The sequence below is a fragment of the Lepeophtheirus salmonis genome, chromosome 14 (assembly GCF_016086655.4).
Source record: "Lepeophtheirus salmonis chromosome 14, UVic_Lsal_1.4, whole genome shotgun sequence".
NCBI classification, from domain to species: Eukaryota; Metazoa; Arthropoda; class Copepoda; order Siphonostomatoida; family Caligidae; genus Lepeophtheirus; species Lepeophtheirus salmonis.
Window position 1 is genome coordinate 35,299,065 of NC_052144.2, and position 21,354 is coordinate 35,320,418.

At 30.2% G+C, this 21,354-nt stretch overlaps 1 protein-coding gene across 1 annotated transcript in view; it reads right to left on the reverse strand.

The window, feature by feature from the left end:
• Positions 1 to 538: 538 nt before the first annotated feature.
• The window catches only part of LOC121129934 (FMRFamide receptor), a 147,199-nt gene continuing 126,383 nt past the window's right edge, over positions 539 to 21,354 (reverse strand). Inside the window, exon 3 of the mRNA XM_040725642.2 lies at positions 539 to 2,074. Within this exon, the coding sequence (XP_040581576.1) occupies positions 778 to 2,067 (1,290 nt within the window). The 5' untranslated portion in view covers positions 2,068 to 2,074 and the 3' untranslated portion in view covers positions 539 to 777. The remainder of the gene's footprint in view (positions 2,075 to 21,354) is intronic.

The window sequence follows — 21,354 nt, forward strand, 5'->3', positions numbered from 1 at the left end:
CCCTCCAGACGGCGATTCTTCACACATTAAAGGTCGTCACAATATCAGAATTGCTAAATCTGGAGCGGACTGAACGATCCATTTTGTCCTTTTTTGCTCTATTTTCGTTGATATTTATCCTAGAGACTAGGATAAATAAAATATTCTATAGTTAAACCATCAGTTGTTCTTTTTTGTAATAACAACTTTTGCATAAAATTCAATATATACATTTAAAGTCATTTTCCAAAACTTTTTGCGGCCGTGTAATGTTCATTTATGTATGTATATTTATTTAAAAAATTCCTTTGTACATATAAAAGGAACGGTGAATAAAAAGAATCCACTCCCCCTTTGATTTGAATATCGAATTAAATAACAAAATAATTATTTACACAGATGAAGACATATATTTTACATTTTTTATTTTTTTATATTTAAATTATAGATTATTTAAATTAAAAAATTATAAATATAATTTTTGTTATGAATCACGAATATTAACATGAAAATACAATTAAATTTATCATTCGAATCCAAACATTATGACATTAAAAACATGAAGGTATATAACAACTTTCATAAGTATAATTATAATTGCATACATAAAATTTTTATTATAGTAATAAAAGTAGGTAAATAAATATATGTATATACATCTCTATTTTTAATATACGTAGAATAATTTTTAAAGACGTTTTTAAAGTAGTTTTTGAGTCTAAATAAATGCACACTTATATATTTACATAGGCTTATGCCTGAGCGTTTATACACATAGAGTGATCTTTTATATTTTTTTCAAAGCTTAGCAATCGTGGTGGTACTATTAGCTGTGTTCATATTCTTTTTACTCACAGCCAGATCAATTACCTCTGCATTAAGATCTTCATCATATCCTCTCAAATTAGAATCCCTCTTTCTCTTCTTAAACCAATTTGTGCACCGAGTTATACTACAACAACTATTTGTAAAAATTGTTCTTGCGACCTCACGAAACTTTGTATTATACAAGCAGTACACAAACATGTTAATGGAACTATTGATGACGAGCAGCAAATGGCTTAAAGAAGCTGTGATCCAAAACCAAGCTGGAAAACCGGCCTTTCCGGCTTCATAGCAGGCCATCGCATTATCCAGAATCATAATTTCATGAAAATTGAGATAAATTCTAGGAAAATTACAAATTAGAAATGCTAAAACGATGCTCATGAAAAGTAAAGCCATTTTGTCTTCCACACGTCTTCTTCCAACTCGATTAAGACAGCTTGTTCCATCCGTATTTCCATCCTCATTTGAATCCCTTCGGCCTTCAGGATGATGTTCACCAGAGTTTCTGTTTACAGGAAACTGGTTTGCTAAGGGACGCCGTCTTTTTTCTCGCTCTTTCACATCTTGGTATATTTTTCGATTGAAATATATTAGTAGTGCCACTGGAATGACACCCAGAACGAAAAATCGACTCCAATTTATTTTATGGACATAATCTGGATTCACTCTAAAATCAGTGTGAATTATTTTTGGAGTGATCGTTTCATTATTAGGTCCAGAGACTTGATAGTCAATTCTTGCCTCAAAAAACTTGTTAATACTAAACAACATCACTAACATTATTACAGGTATCATAAATTTAGCCACACGTCTCCTTGTGGCCCGTGGGTCATTCATAGCTAAATTGTAGTCGATGGGATTATGGACTGCTACATATCGTTCAAATGAAATCGCAACTGTCATAAAAATGGAACCCGTCATAGCTATCGATTTTGCGGGATGTAAAAAGTAAGGAAATAAGTGAACGTGTAGTGTTGTTGCAAGTTGAAAGGATACTCTAATACTCTCCAGTATAGATCCAATTAAGTAACAGGTATCAAAAGTGGATAAAACAATGAGTAATATGTTGAAAGAATTTCGTAAATCTTTATGTGAGAGGACAAAGGAAAAAAGAACGTTGAAGAATATCCCAAACACGGCAAAAAGCGTTTGCAGCACTCCTTGAACCCAAAAATCTACTCCCTCGACAAGAATTTGGATATTTTTTGGAAAGTCTGGACAATCCAATGTTGAAATATTCACCACTGATTCATTTACCATATTGAATCTGGAAAAGAAAAAAATATTAGTTGTTGTAAAATAAAATTTCAGTCATGAAAAACGCATAAAAAATATTCCTATCTTAGAAAAATAAATATAAAGACACGAAAAATGGATTTCAATTGCTGTTATGCAATAGTAAATCAGTAGTAGATTAAAAATTTCACCCTGATGGAATTAAAATCAGCATAGGTTATAATATTCTAAACGTCAGCTATGCAAAAAAGTTGGTTTGTTTACTTTTTTTACACCATCAGTTATTCATTTCCATAGTTGTGATTGTTGAATATTTCATTAATGAAGTTCTTAACCAGTTAACACTAGAACAGCGGATGGTTACGATCCCCCCTTAAACAACGGCGGATATCAAAAATGATGTTTATTTTTTTAATATTTGTAACAGTTAGCGGTTGCTAAAATTGAAAGTAATGTGTTACCAGTCACTTCTCTGTACAAGATAAAACAGGATTAATACAATCAAAGCCAAAATTATTATAAAAAATATTTGCAAGAATACATTATGGTTGTATAAAGTCTTGTAATTTAATTTAAAACATCAACTCTATACTTAGTTTCATTATAATACTGAATTGATTTTGATAACCTCTTTTGTCCAACTGAGACTTTCACACTTTTGTGAACAGAGATCTAAATTTAAACGTTCTGTTCATTTTTCCTTTATAATAAGTCAATTTTTTTTTCACTATTTACAAAATTTGCTTAAGTTTATTGCTTGTTTGCTAGCCTTTTGTTCAGGAAGTATTTCTTAGCGAGAACAATTTATATTTCCTAAAATACTCGTTCTATTTTTTGAAGTTCATTTGCAAGGAGATATTCCCATAAAATAATGATCTATTGTAACATTTCTTGCTTTACTCAAACACGGTTCCATTATCTTCATATATACATATTCTGATACAGATTTATTATTTAGTCTTTCAGAATCTTTTTTCAAGTAATAATATCAATTTTCCAAGTATTTGTATGATGCATCAACTGCTAACGAACATTTTATACCAAATTTATCATGCTTCATTCTCATATATTGAAGTAATAAATACCTAGCTCTTTTTAGGAATAATTGCTCATCAATGTCAATATTTTTACCTAGCCTGTGTACACTGACTTACAATTTTTGACAAGTCTATCTCATAGCATTGAAATCAAGGCAAATTAGTCGTTTTGGAGTCTTTGTAATCTTGTGGAACAAATATTAATACAGATAAATGTCAATAATTCCATATACCTTTCGCAAGGCATAGTGTTCCAAAAGAGATTGCTCCCATTTTTCTTGACCAAATTACTTCAGACGGCTGCTTTTTGGGTAAGATTCCTCTCGAATACATTATACCAATTAGTTGGAGTATTTCTTTTTCGCTGATTTTTCATACATCATACTAAAGTTTGGAAAGAGTCTCAAATATTGAACATTTTATAATGTGATCCATAATATAATTATCGATCAAGAGTTCCAAATGTTTTTTGTCTAAAAAGGGCTGAACTCTTTCGTTTTTCTATTTGTTTGTTCCAGATTGTGTTATCCTTGCCGGAATAATTTGACTTTCCTAATAAGTCGGTTGTTTCATGTTTCTTAGAAGGCGAGAATTGAGTGACTTGATTGCATTCAGTGCATTTCTTGAAAAATTATATATACAAATTAGTTGTAAATAAATACATATAGCTTCTACAAAAACTAACAATGGTATTCAGTAAAATTTCGTATCGAGAGGTCTGTCAAAACAATAGAATAAGTCACCAGAATCCGAAGTACTTGATTGAGATTGTTGGAGATATTCTTCAGCTTGTACCGATTCGAAATCAACACCTTCTGAACTGGAGGACGATGTGGAGACAAGATAATATCTTATTTCTTTAATGAATATTTTTTTCTTAGACATCCTTACACTATAACAGGTGGAATCAGAATCGATAGTTCAGAAAGTCTATGTTTATATTTATACATGGAATGTAAACGATTCCTTTCTAGAGTTTCTCATTAATTTCTGAACTAGCTTGAGCCTGTCCATACACAGTTGTAGAACAAAAATGTATTTGAAATAATGGGATTTCAAATATGATACCCTCGTCTTTCTAGGTAGTGCTCACTATGTCAACAAAACGATTACAAATTTTAATTTCCAAATTTGTTTTTTGTGGCTAATAAAATGAATTATGAAAATTCAAGAGTTTATAAACAAATTCAATTAATCAGTTTGTCGGATTATTTAATTGAATCCCAAATGGATATCAAAAATGATACCCTCGTCGTTTTAGTATTAAAGTATAGGAAAAAAGTGACATAATGTATCTTTTGTGTCAGTTTAAGTCTTTACTTAACGATTCTCACATTTTTTTCATCAATAAAATTAATTTTTTCTATGCAAATTGAAGTTTGTTCATCATTTTTTGACTAAATTTTTTTAATGCTATCCATATGTAATAATTGTTCCATTAAATGAGGGTATGTGGTCTAAAATATACAAATTACCCTGTTATCTTCATAATTCCAATTGAAATCTAATTTCAGTAATCTATTAATTTTTTTTTTCGATTTTTTTTGATAATCTTCACATAAGATATTATATATACTTTATGAGACAAAGGGAACATTTATATATACCTTAAATCTACTATATATATATATTGTATATATTCAATTAGTTTATAACTACTATTTTGTTAAGTTGATAGCATTAGCTTATGTTTTTTATATATACATCGTCTGCAAAAAAAAAAAAAAAAATCTGGTGAATGCATTCTAATTAATTAAGTTATAGTATTTAATTATCCTATACTTTTGTAATACTTTGATTATATAATAATGATATCATATCAGATTTTGGGCTATAGGAAAAATGGAAGACGAAAAATGACACTGACCAAAAAAACAAACAAAAAAAAACAGAAAATATAATTGGATAAAAGTAAAATAAAAAACACTACAATGATTTGAATGAAAGAAGTACGAATCACTTCTCTGTTATCAATTATTATTCTATATAATGGATGATTCATATTGAAACTACTAATGGATTGACAAACACACTTGAATGGTTTTATTTTCAATTATGTATAGCATTTTTAATTAAGTACGGGGGAACATTGCCAAATTGTGTATTTAGAAAGTGACGTCACACATTTTTAAATATGCATTTTTTGGAAATAATGATCAAAATCAAAGGGTTTTAAAAAGTTTTTAATAGTTTCCCCAAAATAGGTTAATACCGATCATAATCAAGAAACAAACAAAATTGTATTTTTCAATAGTTGAAATGTAAATTGAGAGTTCGATTCATAAAATAGTTTCACAATTGCTTCAATAAGGAAAGCCAACATCTAAAATAAAAAGGTGTTAATAACAATATAAGGGACTTTAAATGTTTGGGGCTTCTTTAACCTTCCCATAAATTTGGCTCTAAAATAACCTTGTAAGATAATTATATTTAAACTATAGCTAGACTGATAAGTGTTATAGTTTGAATGTTGTTGTTTTTTTTGGTTAAAAAAAAAAGATTTGATCATGGTTTTCGAGAGGAGAAATATCGGTAATAATAAGCTACTTAAAACTCGTCAAAACCAATAAAAATTATACCCATTTAATGTTTCTATTTTTGGTATTGAAATGATATAGATAAATTTTCATCATTTAAATAAATTTATTTTTTTAAATATATAGAATCCCCGAATAAGAAATAAAATATATTTGTTATTTCTTGTTCATACTCTTTCATGTGTTCCATATGGAAAAATACATTATCAGTAGATACTACAAAAATATACATTTTATTTTTATTTTGCAAAGAAAAATAAATACAGATAGGAACGTTTAAATTCCATGAATATATAATATACTACATCAACATGCTATGGAAATTGCTATATTTTTCTGATTATTCTTAAAGACTTTTAAACATAGAATTTCATGATATAAAAATGTTAAAATACTTCCACTATGTAGTTGTATAACAATTTTTGACATAATACAGGGTGATTCATAAGTCCCACTGGTATGGAATTTTATAAAGTTAAAATAAAAATATATAATCGTGATAATCCAAAGTTTGTATTATGTTTAATTATTAGATATAGTATATTAACAACAATATAGTCATTTATTTATCATAGGGCTCAACCAGTAAGCACGAAATGCATTCGTCGGAAAGATTGATTGTTGATCGACTTGAGCCAGTCTCTTGGAAAATTGGCTCATTCCTGCTATATATTTTTCAGATTTATCATACCATACAGGAGGTCAAATTCCAAACTCTAAGGTGCAGCCACTTTGGTTAGTACTAATGCAATAATATTATTTGTAATATATTGCGTACTATAAATGTTTCCTTCGCGCGTTTTTGATGTCTAGTTCTGTACTTTGGATTATCATTATATATATTTATTTCTTTACTTCAAAAAATTCTATGTTGTAGGGACTTATGAATCACCCTGTGTACATTATGCAAAGAATACATTTAAAATGCCTTACGCCATATAATAGATTTCTGTTTTTTAAGTTAAGATACTCACGGTATTACCTACGATGTATTTATATTAAAAAAATATTCGTGGTGTAAGTATACTGTTATATTTTGGTAAACACGTATTCCTTAAATATTAGTGTGTTCAATGGTTCCAACGTTAGATAGCTATTAAACAGGATTTTTTTATGGGTTTTAGTATATTTTAAGTATGAGCGAACGGATGCATTGGATTTGGTATTGGAAAAAATAAGCCTTTTTGAAGTATTGGTATGGGCTCATTAATGCTGATTGCACAGATATTAATATCTCCATATTGATATACATTATTATTTAAAAGAAATATTTTTCTAATTTTTAAAATAGTATTATTTCAAATTGTCAACGAATAACAAGAGGTGACGATCAAAGTATACCCACTTAAGTTTCAGCCTAGGAGCCTTGGATAAAGTTTTTTTTTTCGTTTTTTTTATTTTAACCTATAAGTAGTAGAATAATAATAGACATGTACAAAAAAATTTAGGTAATGGCATGATTTGATATGAAATTACATTTATTATTGTTATTGTAAGTCGTGAAATACAAAAATGAACTTTCAATACCTCTTTGAATGTATTTGACGTGGCTCTCTAAGACTGATTCCCTAAGGGGTAATAATTATATACTTTTTTTCCTCCAAAAATGGGCAAATATGTTGGAAAATATCATTGATAGTTTGGATTATAAATTAGTACTGCCGTCCCGCGCACCTAGTTTCTCCATACCTTCATTCAACTGGGAAATTTAATGTCTTTTTTGACATGTTTTATCTATATTTTATTTTTTACAAAAACTACTAAAAATCGTCATAAAGGGCATTTTGAAAATGTTCAAGGCGAAGAAATATGTTATAAAACATATTTACGAGGGTCGTTTGAAAAGTCCATGAAAAGTCCGAGAGATGGTGTATCGAGGTTATGTTTAGTTATTATATAGGTTACTTAACATCTAGAGAGACACAAGCCAAACAATCTCGTTTTTATAACCTTTAAAATAAATAATAGTCAATTTTTCCATTAAATAACAATTGGAGAAAAGAAGATTTAAAACTTGTTAAAAATTGATGATTCATGGACTTATCCGATCGTCCATTGAAAAGCCTTATTTGTGATATAAGTAATCAATCATAGAATGGTGGATCGTCTGGTGAAAAATTTTGTCGGAAAATTTCAACTTAAAAAAAAAAAAAAGTCATCGAAAACCAATAATTAAGTAAGATTTAATTCTGACGAAGACTGTGCTAATTTTTTATACAAGGTTTTCTTTTATTCCTTTCAGATCTAACTTTGAATTGCTGATTACTGTTATTATTGCCTATGGAAGAAGGAACTCTTATTAAACTACATCGAAGGAAGACGTATGTTGAGGGAATATACATAATATAGTTATGAAACTGTCAGTTCCTTCTCAGTTAATCATATTTCTCTAGTATTGGAGAAGAGTATCTCTTGATGAACCTGTTTTCATCCATAGATGACTTCACATTCAGGAATTCATGTTTCACTTCTTGTATTTGAATTTGAACTCCCTTTTCTAACTCATTAAAAGTGTTGAATATAGTGTTTTTGATTTGATTTCCAAAATAACTTTATGTTTTTGGTTCATTTTGAAGAATAAATTATGAAGGATGCCTTATCCTCCAATGTATTGTACATACATATATATATATATATAGAGAGAGAGAGATGATACTTCAGGAATTTTAAACTTATAATATGGATGAAGAACCTAAATGTGGATTACTCAACTTGTTAAGCATGAATTATTCCTTCTTTTACCTATTTTAATGCAACAAATCATTATTATCCCCAATACTTGAACTAAAGGCACAGCACATACTGAAGTTGGGTTGATATTTATTTCATCTCAAATGGATTTTGATAATTTATTCTGACAGAAAATTCAACTTTTACTTCCTATAATTTATGACAGGATATTTAGATATGAGTGCTATCAATCTTTCATTGGAATAACTACTGATTACATTGATCACTCGATGAAGAGTAATTGACCTATAAAGTAATATGTTAGGAATAAACTTATAATTTGTTGTTCAGTTCTATAATTATTATTTTTATTTTAAAAACCTATCATGTATTGATTGTAAATAAATGATACTTTTTAATCTGTAATTAATTGAGGTGGATCTGAAATGGTTTGCCTGAGGTTGCTTACTCTAATAATTGCATCTTGTTCGGTAACGTTCTTATACTTAGTCTTCAAAAACGCTAGTAAATTTAAAACTTCGCTACATGTATTCATTTCCCCTCTGCAACCACCAAATGAACTATTTCATTGATTAAAATCTTATTGGTAGTATTCTACAATTGAAATTTCAAGTATCGTTGAGTTATTACTCTAAATCCAATAACTGGGCAAACTAAAATGAACTAACACTAGTTATCAATCATTCATTAAATAAAAATATAGTTCTTCAATCAAAAGGTTATTGCATTATTTTCTCAAAAAAAGTTATCATTTCATCAATTTGCTTGGAGCACAAAATTTTTGAATCTTATTTTGGTATGTAAAGAAATTGAACTTCATCTTCCATCCAATTTATTCTTATTTTTGTAGGTTCACAATTGATATCCAATCCGACAAATTTGAAATATTATCTTCTCTCAAAAACTTTTGCTCCTTTAATTCTATTTCACCACTTAATAGTTTATGCCTCATAACACGGCATTGATATTAAAATAGTGCATTGTTTAATAGTTACTTTTGTTTTTTTCCTAAGGATGGTTTAACACTTTTTCTGAAGATACGTCTTTTTATTTCTCCATTGTCCATTTAGTTTATGTTTCAAAATCTTCATGTTTATAATGAAGAGAGAAAACAACTTTTTTAAACTGTCAATGGGTTTACAATATAAACAATAATAATTGTATATGTCTAAACAGTCACAAGATATCACTAAAATAAATATTTAGTATTTTTTAATGAGTATCTAATTTATTAGTATATTTTATTTCCAAATATTAAGAATTTATAGAAAGAAGTTCTTATTTTATTATCATTGAGCTTTCGACTAGATATTATACCAGTATGGCAACAAGGAATCACACAAATTAAAGGCATATCACGTCTAGGATGAATAACCACATTTTATGCAAAATAATATTCATTTATAGATAATTGATCATAAAAGAATAAATTAAATACATATATGTATATAACTGATTGAATTAAAACAGTAATAGTTATGATAGAGAAGTTGAACGATTTTAAATATGAATGGTTTATCGAGAGGCTAAGTAATCCATGGTTAGTAGACTCGCTTGGAAAAACAACATCAACTTTCAGCCAATATTTTATTTGACATTCGTTTGAATTGAGGAATCGGCCGGAAAGATTATGAAGGCTGTATTTTGGATTCGCAAGGAACAATCCTCATCGACTATCTGGAAGAGGATACAACTTTTACAGTTGCATATAATTCATCATTATTGAATCGTTTGTAAACCGAGCTGCAAGAAAAACGGGCATATTCGCATAACTAGTATTTATGTAATACCAACATAAAAGTGATCAGTTAGAAACACACTCATTTATTTATATAATCAATTTGTTTCAAGGGAAAATAACTTTGCAAAAATACACATTCTAGTATACATATATACAAATGTTTTGTACTAGTATACATAATATATTTGTTTGTTTTACATATAAAAATAAATCATTAATTTTGTATTTGGACGGTTATTTTTTTTAGGAATAAATGATATAGTGCTGAAGAAGAGGACAATTGCTTCATCTGCATATGTCAATATTCAAGTTTAACTTGAATCATATTTTCCATTCTTTTAGATTAGATCGTTTGTTTTTTGAATATGGATTATGAAGCGTTTTTATTTAGATCATGGGATTTGCCACAAGATTGGGACAGGGAAAGGCGTCACTTCCGTGGACTATTTGAGTCGAAAAAATTGTATGTCAATGTTTAAATTATTTATGCAATGACTCGAAAATAATTGAACTGTCTCTCCTAAAGAAAAGATCATTACATAATTTAAAAAAAAATAATGAGACTTTCTTTTCCACCGCATTGAGTACCATATATTTTAAAAATAAACTTATATATAACTTACAAAAAAAAGTCATTGAAACTGCATGTATTAAAGAAGACATAAGAATCCATTACTTTCTCCAAAAAAGATCATTTTCAATACAAAATAAACATTTTTTTACATAAAAAACAAACATCATTATATAAGTATTACTAAAAATATTAAAAAGGAAGGGTGTTACTTTTTTTTTTTTTTGGGGGGGGGTAGAATTTTACTTTCTTAAAAAAAGTCACTTCATATATAAATCGTAAAAAAATGATATATCAGTCAAATTTAAAAAAAAAAAATCCTTTGAACGGCCCTGCACTGGACATCATCATTCTGAAGGTAGGCAATCTTGGAGGAATAAACAACTAAATTTTAACTATACATCTCCTCTTCCTTTTTAGGCAATAAAGTAAAAGGATTTTTTATAACCACCGTGTATTTGGATGCCATCATATGACTCAAAAAGAAAAGAAAAAACTGATCATTTTAACAAAAATATTGTGTCTCAGATCAGACGTTATTTAGAATTCGTTTAAATTTTTGCTATGGTATGTAGTCCGAATTTAGTTTTTCCAATTTTGAACACTATATTTGCTTAAAAATAATACACTTAATACTGTAAGTGATTAAAGTTTCTAAAAGGGGAAAGATATTTGACTCAAGTGAGGAATAACAAAACAAATATGACGTCGATAGACTTCCATGAATGAACAAATTGAAAATGCTTTAAAATAGAATTTTTTTTTTTAAGCTGTTCATTAAAGGCCACAAAAATAAATAGTTCTCTTAATATATGGGAAAAAATTAATTTCGAATTTTTTGCTTAGTTCAATACTTTATTTGAAGTGTGTCAATCCTCAGATTTTGGTATAGTATATCCCGTTCTGTTTAATTACTTGTTGCCAACGATAATCTATCTTCATAATGTCCTCCTCGTAGAAGCCTTTTGGCAAACACTCAGACAACCATAGACAGGAACAAGTGATAGTCACTTCGTCCCAGGTCCGGACTGTAGAGTGGATGAATAATAATTTTCCATCAGAGCTCATAGAGCTTGTGTGTGGCCTTGCGCTCTCTCGATGAAACACAATTAATTTCCTATTCACCAATGCTGGCCGTTTCTGTTCAACCGCCCACTTCAAATGGTCAATTTGTACACCGTAGAGAGTATAATTAAAAGTTTGGCAATAGGGGAGCAGCTCAAAGTATATTATTATCTTCCAACCCCACTAAACACACAAGAACACCTTCCTGGCAGCCAATCCAGGTCTGGCTACGGTCTGGGATGTTTCATTGCATTTTGACTGCGATTTATGTCACTTCATATTGATGTAAGTGGTCCATATTTCATTGCCAGTCACAATCGTCGTCAGAAATGACGGGGTTTCAGCTCTCCGGTAGTATAAATGTAAAATATGGCGAATTATCTCCTTGAGATCTCCATACTCGATGCACAATATTTCACGGCTAAAATGGCAAAGCTTAATAGTGTACAAAAAGCGTTTGTAGTATACACTCATACTTTCTAACTTTTTCTTGTATGATCCGATGTGAATAATAATGAACAAGAGCTACTTAGTTCAGAAAAAAGGGCATAAAGAAAGAAATACGATGTTACTTTTCCCCATCTTATTGCAAAAATATGTTTAAATATATATTTCATGTGGAATCCTCCACTTCTGAGTACATTCAAAACTCTGAAGTCTACTAAAATATAAAAATGTTAAAAAAAATTAAATTGGAAATTACCGGATAAGAAAATAAAAAACAAATTACAGATTTGATATCATAAATCTTATGTTTTTCTTTACTTGTCTAAGAAGGTAGGTTACCACATCTATCGTATGTGGGAACGTATACATATATATATAATAGGCGAAGTAAACACTTTTTAGCGTTTTTTTGCTTTATTTTGAAAATAAAATTAGCATAGTTAGGATCATCCAATTTAAATGGTTCCAAACGGTTTTCTGGCTAATCATCAGTTTCTAGGTAATAGAATAAGTGCTCACTTGTGGTCCAACTTGACGATGTCTATTATTTTATCGATATTTTTGACGTCCATATTACCAAAACAAAATTGTTGGAACCACAGCTTTGCTATTGTATCCGATACTGTATTGGGTCCATACACAGCACAATTTTTTTGGGATGTCTGCTTCACCTTTTTACCTTGGTTTTAGTAATACGGAATAATGTAACGAATTTTCTATTTTTTTTCCATTTTGCAACGCTGTAGCACACAGCTGGCTTCATCAAACACAAAAATGTATATGAACTTTTTTATGTAGTTACCATACCATTGAAGCATAATTGAAGAGTTTTTTGATGCAATGTATTAATTTTTAGATATTACTCACTAAAGACATCTAGCGAAAAACACCTCAGAACTTTTTACTTAACCTAATGTATGATATTGGGGAAGAGTAAAGACAGTTTATTACATTTATTGTGTGTATACAAGTTTAAGTGTATAAATACATATATATTAGGGTGAATAAGATCCCAACCAAGTAAAAAAATATTCGCTTGAGGGTATAATAAAAATGTTACCCTCCCATTATAAAAACATAGTGTATGAAATATTTTTAAATTCGAATAAATTCTACCAGGCCCACATTAAGGATTTTGAAATGAGAATATTATATTATATTGTTATGTTGCTATGGCAAACAATGCCCATAATTCATTTTTGCTTTTTTTTAAGAATTATGTATTTAATATTATTATCGTTAACTTGCACTTCCTTGAAAATATGTTCTTTTAATTTAATATTTTAAGAAATACAAATATTTAAAATGAACTACAAACTGCTATATTTAAATTTTAACAAAAACAGGAAGTGTCTAAATATATATTGTTTTTTTTTGTTCTAAATATGTTCAAATATACGTACAAGGGATTTATAATGTACACCTCATTCTATATAACTATTCATAGGTGATATTAGATCAACTTGTAGCGTATAGTAAATTGATAAGCTAATTGACTTTTTATTAAAGCAGTCTAATTGATTCGTTATTTAGTTGAAATAAACTTTCTTGTATTACATTACCCTTTATAATATGTTTATTTATCTGTAAATATCAAATGAAATAAAAACCAATATTCTTAATCTGAAATAATTATTGCATAATTTAAACATTATGAGTAGATTATTTGATTTCTTACTTAAAAGTAGGCAAAATTTCATGAAATGGACATAATTTAAGTTGAAAATTATCAAAAAATAAATTTAATTGACAAAAATAATTACAGTGTACATAAAAATTGATATAACGGATAAAGTACCAAAAAATTTAATAAGAAATCGATGGCAAGAAAAATTGTTGACTCCTTACTTGTTGAGGTTCTTTAAATTTTATATTTTGATCTTTTCATTAGTTTTACTCGTTTTTAAGGTATGAGACGACAATTTGAGTTAAAAAAAATAAAGAAATATACGGAAAAGTTTTTGTATTTTCTTACGAAATTAAATTTAAAATATTATTTTTAATGCTGAATGATTTACTCCTGTAAAAGACTGTTTAAAAGGTAAAAAAATTCTGAGAATTTGGTTTGTTGACTAATAAAAGTTATGAACAAGGTCAAAATTCTGATGATTGTAAAAACTACGCCAGAGAAAATGTTATAAAAAACATAATTTTTAAAGACAACATATAACATATTCTTGTTCAAAACTACTGACGTTGTATAAGGATATCATTTAAATAATAATCTTAAAAATATATAAATATATATTTATTTTTGAAGCAGAACCTGAACCTGAAAATAATTTTCATACTGACAGAAATCATTATAATACTCCTTGCCCATTAATACCATTGAATTTTCAAAATAAAAAAGAATAATGAATTTTCGCGTAAAACTTTTTCAAACTTACCAAAAAAAAATCAACTGCTATGCAAAAAATTTATTAAGAATCAACTTCGAGAACCGATAAATTAAACTAATACCAATTTTCTTCAAAATTTAAACAACCTAGTTCCCAATCTTTTATGGGGGCCTCCAACCGGCTTTATGATAGATACAAACTCTTTATATTCCATAAGAAATCAAATTGAATCCTGTTCATTTTTTTTACATACGTGTTGAGTCAACTGGAAATGAAGCTTGAGTAAAAATCAAGTAATTCATTAATTCCCTTTTAATTTATTTACTTAATCAATATAAACGGCAAAATTGTTTATACATATTTTCATAAAAAAACCAAGCCAGATATGAAGAAGAAAATCAAATAAAATAAAAATTAGCCGAAATGCAATATAAATGGGTAGGGGATGGTAAACCATATTCGAAGGAGTATTGAACTTAGACAGAGTAGTCCCACTACTAATTACTCCTTCTAAAAGTAACTTAGTTACTTTACTGACTACTTGATTTTCAATGTAACTAAGTTAGACTACAAGTTACTTTATTAGTTACATTCACATTCTCTCCTTCCGTCATTGTTGTACTTGTGTACGGTATAGCACACGTGATTGACCTCAGGGGGGAAACTATTTACCGTACGTCATCCTGAGATGCGAGAAAAAGCAAATGTACTCTATATTGTTGACATTGTTCCCTTCAACCTGTGCGCTTGCAAAATGGTGTACTGGTCGAACATTCTCAGCGCACAAGAAAATTTGATTTTTTTTTTGTGCATGGCAGCAATGCACTTCATGCCAAAGGTACTCAGCCTTTATCAACAACATGAAAGATAACATCAAATGCCGTAGAGTGATGTATGCGCCGTATGTCAAAAAAAGGGGTATTATGTTGCCTTCTGATGGTTAATGATCTAAGTGTCATTAGACTATCTAAACGGGATAGGATATTTTCGAAGGAAAACTACATAAATAGTAAGGCACCATGAACTACTAAGTAACTTTAATTTGACTACTGCTTTGAAAGTAGCAGCACGTTAGATTTTTCGCTACTACAAATAAGTAGTTGGATTAGGGTAATGCGTTGGTGGCATCAATGCTCTTAGTTATGGCATACATATAATACTGATGAACTGTGAATTATGCTGAAAAAACATACTAATATATATCTTATTCTAAGATATACCAAAGAATAAGGAAAGAAAACAAATTTCATTATCAATAGAATACTACTTGTTTAAGCATCAAAAATTTGAGAATTCGCTTTCGAGAAGTATGGGAGTTTAAAATTGTGTTAGAAAATAATTAAAGAAGATGTTTACTACAAATTTAAATGTTTTACACTTTTGTTTTATCTGGATTTAAAAAAGTAAAACTGAATAACTTTAAACAAATCTAGTCGCTCAATTTAACAAGGAGTTCCGTTTAAAGAAACCTATTTATTATAAGGGTTGTTCAAAACTTTTTATTTTATTTCTACTATCAAGTTGTTTATTTTCTACTTATATTTATTTTATTAAACAAAATCTATTCGATCACAACATTTATTATAAGTTTAAATATTCAAAAACTTTTAAAAATAAATGTTATATATTTTACAATATTCCTTTATATTTTCAAGTAAATATAGTTGATATAGAGGTACAAATATGAATGAAAAATATAATACAGATACATTGAAGATCCCTTGCTCTTTTTAAAATTATAAACAAGTGAAAAAAATCCTTGTAATCTATTATATGTTAAAAAACCTTAATCTAACCAGAACTGTAGTTCTTGACAACAGACTTGAGTAATCATTTGTGGACTCCATAATTATTTTTTTACCTACGACGACACAATCACAAGGGCCATTAAAGAACCCTTGTCCGTTGACACATGAGGATTTTAAATTGATTGAAAAGAAGAAAACGATCCTTACGGACTCACTTAAATTTATAAGCACTGCGGTTATTTAACACATATTGCATGCTTCGTTTGAAAGTGAGCGCCTATCGGGCAACAAAGAACGACTCTACAGCGGGGTATTTGTGCTACTATAACAGATTCTAAAACCTAGTTTACATTATAATATTGTTCAATAATATTTTTTATTTTTGGAAATTTCATAAATTTTAAAGTACGAATGTCTTCGTTTTCCTCATTCATGGCTTGTTATCTCTCGTAAGATAAGTCAGGGCATCTATAGATGAGATTGTATGCATCTGTAATTCTTCCAAACATAGATCACATGTTGAGCTTATGTCCTTCCACTTGCTTAAGTGGGCTAGAAAAGGGAAATTTCTAGTGTAGGCATGTACAATGAGTCTCAATTTTTATTTTACGAGCTTGATCCACTTCAACTTCGGCTTATTAAGCAAGTATATGTATGCTTCATGCTTCGATCTTTTTTATATTGGTCACACCAATATTGATAGAATAAGTAATGAATTACCTTTTTTATGTTGCTTGGAGGCGTCCCAATAGCACACTGGTTTTGGGTTTCAGTACCCTTCTTTGCAAAATGGTCTGCAAGTTCATTCCCTGTAATGTCAGAATGTTCTTTGCGCCATACTAGTTGTATATTTTTCTCACTCTTCCCTTTGATGATGGTTTTCTTTTCATTTTAAAACTTTTAAAAAAGATAGCTGTAATTTCTGGTTCGGAGTCTAATCTGATAATAACATTTTTCAGTGTTTTTGGTACTTGAGAAGAGCTTCAATACCTTGTGTTATGGCGTAAATATCTTCTTGTAAAAGCAGGAACCTCTTTATTCTATGAAACTATTGAATAATAAATTGATGCATTACCTTTGATGATGGCCGATCCAGCCCCCGTGTTACCGTCTTCTTCTTTAGACACATCCGTACAGATGATTGCGTCAGGATTCTTAATCAGACTATTACCTATCCGAAAGCAATAAATTTTAATGTGGTCACTTGGTTGATCCATTCCAACTTGTATTTTTTCACTATGGAATCTATGCTTACGACATTTTGGATGATTACCATTTCCATCCCAAGTTTCAAGTCAGAAATGCTATGTTCCCCATATTGATTTCATCAGTTAATTAATGTATATGTCTAGAAGAGCAATACCCAAAGCTGTCTTCATTCCTGCGGTCGGTGTCGATCGAAATTTATGTGTAATTCCCAAGAGTTTCCATTGAATGGCGTTTAATATTTTCTTTTCCATTTTGTTTGCAGTGATTACATGTCCCCATACTAGATACCAATAGGAGATGATAGGTCTGATCATAACTTCATACAACCAGATAACCTTGTCTGAGGTCAGTCCCCATTTTGGTCCTATGATTGCCTTGGCCGTATTCCATATCCAAGAACACTTGGAGATTTTTTTTTTCTTCAAATGCTCTGTCCAGGTGAGTCCTTGATCAAAAGTCACATGTAGGTACTTCATATGTGTAGCATTTTCCATGACTTTTCAATCTATTTCTAATTGTGGAAAGTATTTTGATCTAATCTAATAAGGTTTCGAACAGACTATAACGCTTTATTTTGATGGGTACAAGGTAAGACCTTTTTCTTTTCCCCATTCAATAACAGTAATGTTTGCCCTTTGCACTCCATTGACATGGGTGTGGGTATGTTTTTTACCTATTAAAATGAATGTCATCTGCGTAGTTACCGACCCTGATTACTCCTTTTTTTTAAATTTATTAAGTAAGGTATCCATAATCATATTCCAAACGACTGGTGATAGAACGTCCCCTTGTGGGCTCCCACAGGTTGGATGGAAACAAACTTCTTTGCCTTTAAGCATGGGTGTGACAGTACGGGTACTTTGTAGATTTTTGTACCAGGATCTGCTACATTCTAGAATACCAAGTTGTTCCATTACTGTATCAGCTGAATGAAATTATATATAATAATATGCTTCTGTGCAATCAAAACTAACGATAAGTATGCAATGTTGTTAATAGATAGATTTTTCTATGTTATCGGACACTTGTGAAAGGACCGTTCATTTGATAAGCCCCTTGTATAGGCATGCTGTAAGTGGAGTGTTGAAATGACTTCTTTAACTTCCAAGTGTAAAATTAGTTAACTGTCATTTAAGCATAAAGTTGGAAAGTGTTATTGGCGAAGGATTTAATCTTATTTACCAGGTTTTGGCAGACAACTTAATTTCATTTCTTCCCAGCATTTTGGTGTATAACTAGTAATAAGGATGACTTTATAAAGTTCTGAGATATAGGCGACAATGCTGTCCTAGTAAAGGAGTTGAAGGATAGTCTATAATAAAATAATTTACTTGCATAGATGTTCCAGAAGACGTACTGAGTCTACATTGTCGGAAATGAGTTTCCATGAGTATTTTTGGTGATTCGGCAGGTGATTCCGCGAAGCCTTGATCAGTTTTAAGAAGACCGATAGAGTCGTTCGTCGTTTTTTTGGAATCTTATAAATTAAGCAATATCTATTGTACTTTCCACTTTATTACAGAAAATATACCATGATTCTCTCTGCTCTTTTGTAAGCGCTAAACGATAAATATTCTTTGCGAGAAATTATTCATCTCTGTGGGAACTACGGTAGCGCTTTTGTTCAAGTGTAGCAGGGATATGAAAATAAGGGAATGTGCGAGTTGATATGGCAAGAAGAAAAGAAGTAGATTTTAAACACTTGAGGAGTACCTTAGATTGCGAGTTAAAAAAAATGATTTAATCAAATATTATCCTGCCAAATGTCGTGTTAATGTATAGTTGATGAAAATATTAATATAATTAGTAATTCCCGTTTTTAGTCTTGTGATTATAATAGTTGATACCTTTTGAGTATCTGCATAGACATTTTACCAGTTTATTAATAGTAGTTAGGCGTGTATATTTTTATGTAATCGTATAATATGTAGCGTTTTACCTTTTTATATATCTAACGTTATAAGCCGTGTATTTTGTACTTAAATCGGTTATGTTCAAAAAGAATAAATAATTTACTTTCACTACTCTTAGTGATAGAACGCTCGATTAAGTTTACTTTTAATTTAAAATTACTTTAATCTACACAAGTATGAGGAGTTTATACCTTAGGCTAGCAAGATGTCTGGTCTAGATTTCGCTTTGATAGTTCTTCTTTTTCTTCACCCAATATCAAATGCCATGTTGATAGCCTTGTTAACCGATTCAGTGCACTCATCAATAACATTTGGGGTTGAATCTATAATCAGCGGCAATGATGCTTATTCTTTGTGGGATCTGAAAATGTCCCAGTTAGCTTTACTAAAATTTATTGATAGCTCTGCAATTTGCATGTATTTGCCGAATCCAAGAACGATATATCTATGGTCATACATTAGTGGTATGAGATCTACGTGCCACCCAGTTATCTCGGATTTGTTGAAGGCATTTTGATTTACGATTGTGATATCGATAGTTGAACTGACTCGTTGGGTGATGAAAGTAGGCTCGTTCCATTCGTTTATAACAGTCAGAGTGGTTTTTTCAAATGTGTTTTCCATAGACTCTCCCCTTGTGTCAGTTTATCTACTATCCCACAGTGAGCATTTAAGTCTATAGCTTAGAGAAGGGGTTTTTGTTCTTGTTCACAATGCTTCATGAGATGTAACAATTATTTATTCTCAATAGGGAATAATTGGTCAAGGTAAGCAATAGCGATATACGTTACTAGCCCGTCTATTTTGATACATATCGTGCAGATGTCTCTCTCTGAAAATTGTAGAACTGACTATGCTTGCAAATGGTTAGTGAATCGTATACAAGCCCTTGGATTTGACCCCGGTGAGTCGTAAATTGTACATCCTCTAAGAGCGAGACTTTTCGTTGTGCCATTACTGATATATGGCTTAGTTATTAGGGATATTTGTAATGTTCTCAATTTGAGCTCCAAGTTTGCAGCTTTAGAGTGTTGAGTGTTAATTTATAAGCACCTAATCATCACTTTTTTTGGGTGGGTTTTGAAGCTTGATCCATTCTTCTGCAGCACTATTAAAGAATTTGTGTATTTTGAATTGCTTTTTTGGATTATTCCCAGTTGGATTTTTAACTTCCATTGTTGGCTTCTTTGGTTCCTAATCGACTTTTTCCATACTTGGCTGGGCTGTTGCTTGTTCTCTTGGTCCGTAATCTTCATTGAGAGCTTCACTCCCTACACAATTGGCATCATTGGCACCATCAAAATCCATTGATTTATTGCCACCACTATCGATCTCAGTATATTCACTAACTTTGGTATTATCCTTCTTTGCTAGTGCCACAAGTTGTTTTTGATTTATTATCATTTCCTTGATTTGGTTTTGTGTTGTCCTCATCTATTTTTCTTAGTCTGGTTGGATAATTGATGCTTTCCGTATGTCTTGGAAACCTGGGCTATTCTGATAGTGAAGTCCATCAATTGCAGGGTTTGAAATGCCAGTGGAACTTCAAATATGTAGAGTACCATTCCAAATTTTGTAATTTCAGATATTACAAGTTCCACCTTACCTTCAATCTGAAGAGTATTGCATTGGTGTTCTATAATACAAGCAAGAGACTCGTCTCTAATGTTACCAGTAACCCCACGAAAAAACCCCATGATAATTTTTTTATCTTTTCTGAGTTTGCTTCATCTCATAAGGTCGTAAGGAGAGGTGAATTTGCAATTATGTATGTATTTTCAGACTTATTGTCCAGAAGCATTATCATTTACGTAAATGACCGCTCTTTTATATGCATAGCAACGTGTTTTGTAGTTAGGAATTAAGTCTTCGATTGATGCAGACAGAAGACGTGTTCGTAGTTTGTGTCAATAAAAAAATTTAATAACTTTGTTCCATTCAACGATGGAAATATGGTCACCGTTATTTCTTATAATGACGATTTCGTTTGACTCCTTATCAATGCTTCCT